The 13055-nt window shown below is 40.1% G+C and overlaps 1 protein-coding gene across 1 annotated transcript in view; it reads left to right on the forward strand.

Annotated features, from left to right (window-relative positions):
* Window positions 1-8155, forward strand: part of GUCY2C (guanylate cyclase 2C) — a 63612-nt gene extending 55457 nt beyond the window's left edge. The window contains exons 22-27 of the mRNA XM_074950393.1: window positions 1711-1903; window positions 2301-2475; window positions 3667-3765; window positions 4474-4568; window positions 5618-5694; window positions 7812-8155. Of these exons, the coding sequence (XP_074806494.1) occupies window positions 1711-1903; window positions 2301-2475; window positions 3667-3765; window positions 4474-4568; window positions 5618-5694; window positions 7812-7986 (814 nt within the window). The 3' untranslated portion in view covers window positions 7987-8155. The remainder of the gene's footprint in view (window positions 1-1710; window positions 1904-2300; window positions 2476-3666; window positions 3766-4473; window positions 4569-5617; window positions 5695-7811) is intronic.
* The last annotated feature ends 4900 nt before the right edge of the window (window positions 8156-13055 follow it).

A 13055-nucleotide genomic window follows, 5' to 3' on the forward strand; every position in this document is an offset into this window, starting at 1 on the left:
CCCTTTCTGATTCACTTGTAGTTAAGATTTGTAACTGAAATATTTACATTTGTCTTGCAATAGATGAGCACTTTCTATCTTATGCATGTCTCACCATGACCAATAAAATGACTGATCTATTTGAATGCTAATGATGTTTAAGAGGGTTGTTTGCCTAGAACTGGCTAAACCAGTCCTCCTCAGTATATCTAGGTGTCACATCTGAAAGATTTACAGGAGGATGCTAGAGGGAGACCTGTAGGTGCCATGTGCGAACAGAGGGCTAAACAGTCTGAAGACAATTTGAAACATCATGGATTCCCAGACTTCATGTAATCATTATACACGATGATGGACATTCAGACTGACTGATTTAAAAACTAGCTTGAGGAAGGAATGAGGTCCTTGGGAGTACAGTGAACAAACATTTCACAAAATGAATTAACACCTATTTTTAAGATGACTTTTCAGTTAATTAGGTGACCTAACCAGTGAATTTTGAATGTAATGTTTACATATCTTTAGCTTCTTTCATACTCAAGGATCCTGAATTTTTTTACAAGCCTTACAAATGATATATATGAGAATCAATTCACCTTCTGCAGAAATGCAGCCACCTCTGTGGTGGCATACAGCAGTAGTTTCAACAGCAAACAACAACGCTAAGGTCTTGTCTTACATAGGGAAGTTAGTGTAGAGTAAACTAGGGTGTGAATTTAAAGCACACTATCTATTTTGCTCCCCGTGTAGACACTCTTGTTTGCACTAAAATGGTCTTTATGTGCTTTAGCTTAATATACTTCCAAAGCCCTAGGATGTGAAGAATGACAGACTGCCACTGACAACTGAAACAGGAGTGGGACTTCAGGGAGGCAGAATGTAATTAACCAACGTGGAATTTGGCCAGGACACCAAGCCAAACACCCCCAGTCTTGTCAAGAACAAGATGTACAGAGAAAGTGTATGTGTGCAAAAGGAAATTGAAAACTGGATTCAACTTCCAAAGCTGTCAGATGCTCACCAGACAGATTGGAATTAAGCAGAAAGCAGTATGGCTATGTCCACACAGCCCTGCAGTTTGCACGATGAGGGTGTGAATTGAAGCACACTCTAGTGTGTTCTGCTGTAACTTCTCCATATGGATGCTGCGGGCGTGAACTAACTACTTCACATTAACATAGTCCTCTTTAAACAGGACTAAATTAGTACAAACTAGGTACCTTTTAGATTGCATCCACAGCAGCCACACAGGGGAGTTATAGCATAGCACACAAGTGTGTGCTGCAATTCGACTATGGCCCATAGTCAAAACTCTGGGGCTGTGTAGACAAGCCCTGTGTCTCCTTGGCTTTAGTATGCACAATTCCACGCTAGAAACTTGAAAGCAAATCTTCGGAGGAGACTGCCTGCCTGATACAGTCTTGTCTCTGGATTTTCTCAGTTATTATGTATACGGAAGCATAGGGATGCATAGCGTTTTACAAAAATGTAAGAAAAGTCTCTTTCCCAAGGAGTTTACAATCTAAATAAGAGTTTATAATCTAGAAGGCTCTAGTAGCCAGAAATGCTAGCGTGTCTGACTTTCCAAGTGCCCGTTGAACTCATTGCCAGAATATTGGTTTGTTTACTTCTATTTCTGGAACACTTACGGCCGTCAGGTCTAGGAGGTTGAGTTGTCCTCTAAAGCAGAAGGTATATTTATCTCCATTTCCCTTCCACCTTTCTTCACAGGCCAGTGGTAAAATCTTTGAAGGAAACTGGGCGGGTAGAGCCAGAGCTGTTCGAAGCAGTCACCATCTATTTCAGCGACATTGTCGGCTTCACCACGCTATGCCAATACAGCACCCCCATGGAAGTGGTGGACATGCTCAATGACATCTATAAGAACTTTGACCACATTCTCGACCATCATGATGTTTACAAGGTGAACAGAGCCTCACTTACACTTAAATAATAATCAGGATACATAAAACATCGCAGTCAGAGTAATTGGGAATAGAATGTGGTAACAAAGGCTCAAAACCAGTACACAAAGTAAAGACAAATGAGAGAAGTACAGGCCAAGATTACGTCTCTCTAATGTGCTTCACATAGCTCTCTGTAAATGGATTTGATACCAAGTGGTCACAGGTTCATTACCTAGAATGCTGTGTACTAAGCACTTCACTACCAGAAAGATGTCATCTAACTGGAAGGAATTTGGCAACCCTGCACTGCCAAAGAAGAGATCAACAAGATGACTCTAACAGGCCATTTCCATCTGCAATTTATATGCATCTTCTAGTAAACAGGAATGGTAACTGTTAATCGTGTTTCCACAGGTGGAGACCATTGGTGATGCGTACATGGTGGTGAGTGGCTTACCAAAGAGAAATGGCAACCGCCACGCAGTGGACATCTCTATGATGGCACTGGATATCCTTAGTTTCATGGGATCCTTTGAATTACGACATCTTCCTGGCCTGCCTGTTTGGATTCGCATAGGGATTCACTCTGGTATGGGGTCATGGCATGTAAATACGAATGGCATAGCTATTCTATCTAGATCAAAAAGTAAACAATGGTTAAAAGTGCTCATGCCTCATTGTTCATAAATTGATTCTCTGTGAAGACTGTGGTATAGCATGACACAACTGGCCAGAAGCACTGTCAGTTGCCTTCCTCAAAAGCGTCAGGTATAAAAGACCGTTGTTAGAGGAAAGGCGGTGGACTTAAATAGACCATTGGCTGGCTCCCATTCCATTTAAGAACTCCATCTCTGTGAGGTTGGTAGCTGAGCAAATCAACCTCTGTAGTTCCTTATGAGATTTATTTCAGAGTAGCAGCTGTGTTAGTCTGTATTTGCAAAAAGAAAAGGAGTACTTGTGGCACCTATGTTCAAATAAATTTGTTAGTCTCTAAGGTGCCACAAGTACTCCTTTTCTTTTTGAGATTGAGTTGGTGACATTATACCCACCTGAGTCCTTAGAGACCTTTCCTCCCGCACTGAAAAGCAGACTTACATTAAATGCTTTTGAGGCAAATGTTCTCACCAGGCCCACTTGAGAATCAGTTTTTGATTTACTTTATTAGAATGGCATTGTGGATAATCCAAAGAAGCCAAGTACTTGGGGAAACGTTCTTTTTATTTTTGCTTGTTTCAGTACTCTGTTGTTTATGTCCATCACAAGAGAAGGAATATAACAATTCAGTTATTCGGGAAGGCCCTAAAGACACCAACAGAAACTTTTCCATAATTAAGTTAATTCTTTCCATCCCCTGCTTCCAGAGCTGACACTTAGGAATTATGCTAATACTTCTGCATTTTTGTCTGTTTAGAAATATATTCAAATAGTATGAATAGTCTTTTAATATATTTAATATATTTTACAAGCTGAACAGAGACAGGCCTGGTCTACAGTTGGATGTGAGACCTCCAGACACTGTACAAGGTGATGTAGATAGTGCTTTCAATCAGTGCTGACCCCAGTGCCCCTGCTCTGCTGCTAGAAGTGCCATCTTCGAGATGAGACCACTCACCCACTCCAGGACACTAACAGATAACTCCCATAGTTATGATGGCATCATGCTAATTCCTAAGTTTCAATTTCTTTCAGCCATGTCTGAGACCTCAAGGGCTTCTCTGAATCCCCATGGAATAACAGCCTCTCTGTCTTCCTCTTTCCTTGCCCTGTCCTCTGCTTTCAGGTCCATGTGCTGCTGGTGTGGTTGGGATTAAGATGCCTCGTTACTGTTTATTTGGAGACACGGTTAACACAGCTTCAAGGATGGAATCCACAGGTTTACGTAAGAATTGAACCTCACCTCTCTGTGTAATCTGACACTAGGCTAGTTGTGCGTTCAAATCTAGAGTTCCTTCTCCGGCCAAGAACAACTTTATCATCAAAGCATAGACGTTTAAAGATAGAAGATCAAATTTTCCATTCCTCCACTACACCCTGGAAAATACAGGCCTATTCCTAGTTCTTTTGCTTCCTAGTTGATGAAGGGGGTAGGTGCCTGGCTGGCTCAGTTCCTGTGGAACTGGTGATTTTAATGCTGCTGAGATTTAATTTAATTGATTATGTTTGGCCACCTGGTGACTTGGATAGGCATCTTTATTATATAAATATAAATAAATAAATATCCCACAATCTAATAATTTTGCAACTAGAAATGTTTCCTGAGAGCCAGCCTAAATTTTCTTCCCTTTGCTCAGTTTCTTCCCATTCCTTCCCCTTCTTGATATTTACCCTGCCCCTGGCATTGGTTGGTCTAGCTATAATTATTTAGTGGTTTTAGTCTTTCTTTGTATATAATGTTATGTGACGGAGGAGTTATTTTTGGGTTCAACAATATATGGGTAGCATTAATGTCATTTGCGCACAGAATTAGTCCTAGGACATCAATGACAATTAGATACACCTCTGCCATAGCACAGGTTTTCACAGAAAATGAACATGTTCATGCGTTGTTTCTGAATCAAACATTCGTTGCTTGTTTGTTTATTTTTAGCTTTACGGATTCATGTAAGTGCGTCTACTATCGCCATCCTGAAGAGGACAGACTGCCATTTCCAGTATAAAGTGAGAGGAAAGACTTACTTGAAGGTAACATAGACCATGCCTACAAACACACAGGAATGAAATTTATCTAAAGGTATCACACACCTGAGATGTTCACCTATCTTGGCCCTGGTCTACAGTACGAGGTTAGGTCGAATTTAGCTGCGTTAGGTCGATTTTATAAGCAATGTGGCTACACAACCAACCCCATTCCATCGACCTAAAGGGCTCTTAAAATTGACTGCTGTACTCCTCCCCGACGAGGGGAGTAGTGCTAAAATCAATCTTGCTGGGTCAAATTTGGGGTAGTGCAGATGCAGCGTTGTGCAATTTGATAGAATTGGCCTCTGGGAGCTATCCCAGAGTGCTCCAATGCGACCACTCTGGACAGCACTTTCGACTCTGATACACTAGCCAGGTACACAGGAAAAGCCCTAGGAACTTTTGAATTTCATTTCCTGTTTGTTCAGCATGGCGAGCTCAGCAGCACAGGTGACTATGCAGTCCCAGAAAAGCAAACGAGCTCCAGCATGGAGCGAACTGGAGACACTGGATCTGATTGCTGTATGGGGAGAAGAATCTGTGCAGGCAGAACTCTGATCAAAAAGAAAAAATTGTAATATATATGCCAAAATTGCACAGGGCATAGTGGAGAGAGGCTACACCAGGGATACAGAGCAGGAGAGCAAGAGAGATGTATCTGTTGGTAACACAGCCACAGGGTGATGGAGACACCCCTTTAGAGTTAATATAGCCATTGAAAAAGCATCTGAGACATAAGTCAAGGCAACACAGATGTCTGGGAAGTACTGTAGGTGAAACATATCATTGGTAATAAAAATTTGGAGAGGAGGCAGTGGTGAATGGGTATGGTGGGAGAGGCCTATTAATTTGCTCACCTTTGCTTTGTTACATTTATTTGTTTCAGTTTATAAAATATGATAGGTGCCCATCCTATGCTCTGGGTGCCTGTTAAATACAGTAAGCAAACATAATGGAACAATCATATAATACAGTGCAACATAAAGCATATAAATCATATATTGTGCCTATCTAATCCCTAAATTGTGCTTCTCTCTTCTCTGACATATTAGGGCAAAGGAACTGAGATTACCTACTGGCTGACAGGGGTGAAGGACCAGCAGTATAATCTCCCAACACCTCCTTCTGTGTAAGATGTTCTTTATTTGTGGGAAAGGAGAAACGAAACTTTCAGGCCTTGCACTTCAGCCTTCACCAAAAGTGCTGAAGTGCACTTCTCCCCTCAGAATTTTTAACTTACTATACTTTTTGGTATTCCTTGGGCTCATGTCAAGGACACAGCAGTGTATGTGCATATGAACACATGCAAGTATACATAATAGCATTAGTTCTGGGATTGCTAATAGGCTTACATGCTTTACTGGATCAGGGCCTTGGATGGGAGACATTCAAGGAAAACTCACCAGAAAGGGGTGTTGACTTAGTAGGTGCAGGTTCAGATTGGGGAAAAAGAGTGGTGATACTCTCCCAAGCTTTACCGCCAGTCCAAGCTCCAATCACTTGTAACACTAAAATGAGATGCCAATCACAATAGAATGTATGCAGATTTCATTATGTAATTTCCCTTCTTTTTTCTTGTATGATTTGATCAGTAGTGAAACAGTTAATAACATTAACATTAAACTGTCATCATGAAGCTTCAGACTCAATACCAAAATGAGATGAATGAGAGCAGTTCACACCTCTTAGTTACCATTTTAGGTTGTCTGCAGACTCAGGCACCTCTTTGTTGATATTGGGTTCTCATTTTGAAGATTACCTTCACAGGCATAAGGTCTAGAGACTTAATTTTTAAAAACTTCTAAACAAAACTTCAGTTTCTGGAGCATAAGAGATGAGTTACCAGGAAAAAATACTAGGTTGATGTCCTGGTTTAATCAGACCCAGGTAGGTAACAGTCTTCCTTTTGAATTAACACTCAGTTTCCAAAGTAAAGGGGTGTGGTGACACTGAAGTGCTGCCTTTCAGAAGTGACATAAAACTGAGTTCCTGACCACTTGTGGTAATTTAAGATGTACTTTGCTCAGTACAAAGGGCATTAGTTCCAGTGACATGATCAAATTCAAGTCTGGCTGATTACATTTTTCCAAATAGTTTCAGTGAGATATGGAGTTCTTCTTCACTTCCTATCCTAACCCATTGTGTAGTGTTGCTGTGTACTATTTATGCAGCTGTTGTGATCCACCTCAGGAGTGACTGTGTTTCAATACAGATTGAAGTAATTCCTTTACATACTGTATACGGTAGTTTGTAAAACACATTGGGATCTTTTAGGGTGAAAGGCACTAAATAAATATGATACTATTAATTATTATTTTTATTGCAAAAGTTTTTTGAGAATTAGGTCATGTCCCATTGCACAAGTTCAACACTCTGACCATTCGTTCATATCTAGCTAAAGCAGAAGAGACTGCCCTTCTCTAAGGATAAGAGGTGATTTTTGTCAGGGTCTTTCCAGACCAGAGAGCATCAAGTTTTCTGGATAGTTTAAAATCCCATGCACTCTTGAGGGATTTGTTGTACACACCTTCATTTGTGGGCTTAGGAAGTGATATTCCTGGCCTACTTTCTTCAGTACATTTATTTTCTAACTAGGCACTTTTTTAACCTAAAGAAATTTTAAAAAGAGCAGTAGAGAGGATTGTCTTTAGGGTTTTAGCACTCCCTCTGAAGGTGTGTTTGAAGGTATCCTTCAGACCCTACCCGTTGCTATCTGTGATGTTTATGTCTTCACTCTGTGATATGGCACCAGTATGATATATATGGGAATTTTTTAATTGTTCTGCATGGGACATACCTGTGAAAATCATACGTGTCCCATGAATTTCTGGCATAGTGGCAATTCTTAGACACCTGCATCTGAATATTACAGGTACTTAAAACTGGGTCTGGTCACAGAGTCAGAGCCATAGTCCATTTCAACTAGGTTTGTGAATCCAGTTCAGGTTTTTCTCCTCTTCATTCCAAGTAATTTCACAGACTCTACAGGTGGGAGATTGTGATGCTAAAGCAAACTTCCTTGGCAGAGACAGTAACCCATATTGTCAGGAACAGTCACAAGTAGATCCTGAATTGGATTTCTATGTCTACTTGAAATTGATTCTGCCCACAATCTATCTCATTAGTATATTGAGGGCTTCTGGAAAGATGGTAGGATAGAATTGTCTAAAAATGGCTTGGGAACTGAGGATCATAGTACCTGTATTGCATGGGTCACTGAAATCTTTCCTCTCCTGCTATTTCCAGGGAGAATCAGCAGCGGCTGCAAGATGACTTAGCAGGGATGATAACAGAGTCTCTGGGGAAAAGGCAATCTGAAGGGGTCCTGGTCCGTGAGCCTTCCCGGGTGGGCAGCTACCGAAAAGGCACCCTAGAGTACCTGCAGTTGGCCACCACAGAAAATTCCAGCACCTATCTGTAAAACTGGATGTCTAGTGTGACATAAAAACCATGTACAGGCTATGGAAGATACTACACAGAGGCTGGAGACTGGCACTCTCAGGGAGAGCTGGGGGAAAAAACAAAACTGTTCTCTCTTTGGGAAATGTCTCTACCACTTGACTTTTTATCAGCGAATCAGATAGACTCTTTGTGTTGTGCCAAAATGTAGTTGCCTCCATGCTTGCTGCATCTTCCCAATCACCTGACTGCTTCACCCATGCACATCCACCCTGATCTGGGGAAAGAGAAAATATCCATTTGAGACTGAAAGATAATTGTCTAATATTTTTTTTAAATGTGATCGGCTGTTCAATTTCCCATTTTCCATTTCCCAAAGTCTTCTCTGTAGAGTCTTAATTTATCATGATTTAAAACTTTGTGTTTAACTGTCAATTTTTTATTTGGAAAAAAGTGCATGTATATATTTTTGAAAATATTTAAAATGTATGTAGATATGGACCTGGATATTTTGCAATTTTGTTTCTTTTGTAATTTCCCCACTGTTTATTCAAGTGTTTTGTTTAGTCAAATTAATCTAGCTCAAAAAATGTTTCTCTAAGGAGATTATTCCAAAGTTTGGATGATTTCTGAAGCATATCTGAATCTCTTGGGTCTACAGAATTAAGTTGGAAATCTTGCAAAAACTGGCTCTGTCATAGTATTTCACTACTTCTGCTTCTGGCCCCAAAACCAGAAACACATAAACCACTGCAAACATTAAAAATAAAACATAACGAAACATAACATAAGTTAAAGAGTTTCATTTCAACTTTTGGGTGAAGTTTCATGGGTGAGCATTTTGTTTGGATTTTATCTGAGCTGGCTCAACCATATGCTAAAATCAACACTTGATATTAATTATCCACTTTAGCAAAGAGACAAAATACAGATGTGTAACAGAGGAGACAACTGGCATTTCACTGAAGAAATAATCACTAGCAAGCAAGATTTTGGCAAATGACTTTCTCTACATAAGTGGCTTTCAAACTGTGGTCCATGGACTTGTAAATGACCTGTATGCAAATGGTTGTCTGCAGGGTTGCTTCTGTAACAGTGGTGAAGCATTAGTCAGTATTCAAACAATGAAGAAAAGGAGTACTTGTGGCACCTTAGAGACTAACCAATTTAATTGAGCATAAGCTTTCGTGCGCTACAGCTCACTTCATCGGATGCATACTGTGGAAACTGCAGAAGACATTATGTACACAGAGACCATGAAACAATACCTCCTCCCACCCCACTCTCCTGCTGGTAATAGCTTATCTAAAGTGATCACTCTCCTTACAATGTGTATGATAATCAAGTTGGGCCATTTCCAGCACAAATCCAGGTTTTCTCACCCCCCCCCCTTTTTTTTCAAAAACCACACACACAAACTCACTCTCCTGCTGGTAATAGCTTATCCAAAGTGACCACTCTCCCTACAATGTGCATGATAATCAAGGTGGGCCAGTTCCAGCACAAAGCTAGGTTTTCTCACCCCCCCACCCCCATACACACACAAACTCACTCTCCTGCTGGTACCTTGATTATCATACACAATGAAGCTTACTGCTTGAGCTGTCATTCAGTCTAGCACTCTTATTGTTGGAGACCCCAGGGCATGGCCACTAGTTGAGTCAAAAAAATAAAAGGCCATAAGGGTCAAGGAAGTCTCCCTGCTGTAGGCCTAAGGGCTTCTTTTCAACCCCCCTTGATAAAACTCAGGCCTGGCTGGTTTAAGTAAGCTCTTTTGCTCTTAAAATAATGTTGCAGCCGCAAATAATGCCTCATAATATAAAGTTTGCTAACGCCAAATTAAAAATAACAAAAAAAAAACCAGCTACAAAGCCAAACAAAATGTGCTGGTTGTTTAAGTTGCTAAAAATGCTTATTAAAGGTTGCAAAAAATAAACATTATTATAACCCATATAAAAAAGGCAAAGTATTTATGCAAAGTTTTAAATGGCTAATGTGTAGTGCAGTAGCATTAAAAAATATAAAAGTGTTTGTAATAACCTGCTCTAATGTGCAGGATTTGAGATTTTATTCTCCCTGTACCTTGTTTGCAGCTGCAAATAAACTTTCTGCTTCTCCACCCCGTTGTGTTTATTGGGTGACGCATACCGGGCAACAAACCCCTGCTGTTGTTTGCCTCTGGCACTGGGTGCCAGCAACAGCTTTTGGCTTCCCTGGGTTGGCGTAAGGCTGCAATTTAGCCTTGCCCGAATCCCTTCCGGCGGTCAAGGATTGCAGCGACAACCGACGCCCAGCGCGCACCAGTGAGTTCATCGGGGGCCTCAGAAAAAACGCAGTACCTCTATAATAACAATAAAAAACCAAAAATAAAAATATCAAAGAAAACCAAATCATCCTACCCCCAAAACCCCAAGTAAAAATGCGGGTAAAAAATAAAAAACTTAATTTTCTAGTAAACTCTAAAGCAGCACAAACTGCTATAAATCAACCCTTTCAGTTGCCAGTAGCAGACTCCCTCACTGTGATGGGCGCCACAGGCTAAAATACCAAGCAAAGCTCTTAAAAAACCCCGAGGTCACGCTGCAGCCTTGTCCATCCCTTAACCCTGCCACCCTCTTACCAAAAACTAAAAAACAAAAACATAACTATTTAAAAATCATAAATGCCCAATATTCTAGCCCCCCAAACTTAAAAAATGTGCCCCTCCCAAATGCAAATTATAAGTGGTACACTAATAGTAGCAGCATAGTAATAAATAAGCAAAAAAAAGCGGGTTATGCTATTATAACCCTCAATAACACCATAAAAGCTAAAAGTTTGCCTGCTAAGACCTCTGCCCAGTTGGCTAAGCTAGTGGCCCTGGCCCGTGAACTCAAACTGTCCAAAAAAAAAAGGGTCAATATTTTCACTAATTCCAAATATGCTTTTGGTGTGCTGCATGCTCATGCTGGCCTGTAAAAACAAAAAAACATGCTAACAGCCCAAGGCTCCCCAGTAAAGTACGGGCCCCAAATTCTCCAGCTTCTAAAGGCGGTGCAACTCCCCTTGGAAGTGGCAGTAGTACACTGTAAGGCCCATCAAAAAAAAAAAAATCAAAATATAACCAGGAGTAATGCCAGGGCATATAAAAAGACAAAGCATGCTGCCACCCTGATGTCCCCTCAAACGAAAAACACCTATATGCATGCCCTTATCCCATCAGTAAGGGAGCTCCCAACCGCTCAGTATTCTAAAAAAACAAACAAACTGCTAGCTAACAAACTTAATCTCCAAAAAAAAATGGCTTCATTCCCCAGAAAAAAAAGTCCTCTTACCAAAAGGCCTAATCCTGCCAATATTACAAAAATTACATTAAACCACTCATGCTGGCAAAAAGGCACTTATCCAACTAATAAAAAAGTACTTTATAACCTCCAGACTCAGACCCCTGGCTGCCCAGGTACAGGCAAAATGCCTAGTCTGTCAAAAAAATAACCCCCGACCAAAACTCCCAGTGCCACCAGCGGCCCTGGAACCCACTCCAGGCCCCAGACGGGTGTAGCAAATAAACTTTACTAAGTTTCCCCGGACCCAAGCGTTCAAATATCTCCTTGTCATAGTAAATAAATTCAGCAAATGGCCAAAAACCTTTCCATGTCGCAATTGCACTGCCAAAACAGTGGCTCTCAAGTTTGTTAAAAAAATCATTCCTCGCTTTAGACTTACCCAGTAAATAAAATCTAACAATAAAACACACTTCACGTCAAAAATCGTCCAAAGCATCTCAGACGCCTTACAAATTCCCTAAAAACTCCATACACCCTAAAAGCCGCAAGCCAGTAAAGTAGTAAAACAAACCAACCAGACCCTTAAGCAACATCTCTCAAAAGTATGCCAAAAAGCCTCCCTACGGTGGCCTAATGCCCTGCCCCTAGTTCTGCTCCGCATCTGTGCTCTCCCAAAAAATAAATTAGGGCTCAGTCCCTTTAAAACTATATTTAAAAAAACATGGCTTATAAATAATACACCGGTTGCATCAAAATAAAAATTAAAAAATGGGTTTCTGTCTCAGTATATATATTCCCTGTCTGCTGTTCTTTTGTCTCTTCACAGGTATACTAAAAATTCCCAGCCTCTACCCTTAAACTCACCCATCCACTCCCTGCAGCCTGGTAATTCAGTGCTCGTATGTACCTAAAAAAACAAGCCCCTCCAAAAAAAAGTAAAAAAACCCCTATACCGTCCTACTAGTCTCCCACATGGCAACAAAAGTCAAAAAACACAAAAATTAAATTAATTATACCCGGCTAAAAGCGGTGTCAACCCCACCCCCCCCGGCTGAAAGGTAAACCGTGCATTCAGCCCCCTCCACTAAAAATCTTAAACTAAAATTACTATTCAAACGGCAGCCCGCCGGGAAAGCAAAAAAATAAATAAAAAAGCATTCATCAACAAACTAAAAAAAATTGGCTAGGCTCTTTATTTTCTGGTTAAAGCCTTTCCTTGTAATTAAGTAAATGTTTAGCCTATTATTTAAGCTTTTTTTCCTGTATTAATCATATTATGTTTACTGTGTTGTATGTAATCCTGTGTAAAAATGCTTATTTTGCATAGCTTTAAAAATTTTAATTTTATGCATAGCCCGCTAGTAAGCAAATAAAAATAAAAAAACTCAAGTAACAAAAATAAGTATTCTCAAAAAAAAATTTATTAAAAACCCCAGGGCATGGCCACTAGTTAAGTCAAAAAAATAAAAGGCCATAAAAATCAAAAACGTCTCCCTGCTGTAGGCCTAAGGGCTTCTTTTCAACCCCCCTTAATAAAACTCAGGCCTAGCTGGTTTAAGTAAGCTCTTTTGCTCTTAAAATAATGTTGCAGCCGCAAATAATGCCTCATAATATAAAGTTTGCTAACGCCAAATTAAAAATAACAAAAAAAACCAGCTACAAAGCCAAACAAAATGTGCTGGTTGTTTAAGTTACTAAAAATGCTTATTAAACGTTGCAAAAAATAAACAGTATTATAACCCATATAAAAAAAGCAAAGTATTTATGCAAAGTTTTAATTGGCTAATGGGTAGTGCAGTAGCATTAAAAAATATAAAAGTGTGTG

The sequence above is a fragment of the Natator depressus genome, chromosome 1 (genome assembly GCF_965152275.1).
Source record: "Natator depressus isolate rNatDep1 chromosome 1, rNatDep2.hap1, whole genome shotgun sequence".
NCBI classification, from domain to species: domain Eukaryota; kingdom Metazoa; phylum Chordata; order Testudines; family Cheloniidae; genus Natator; species Natator depressus.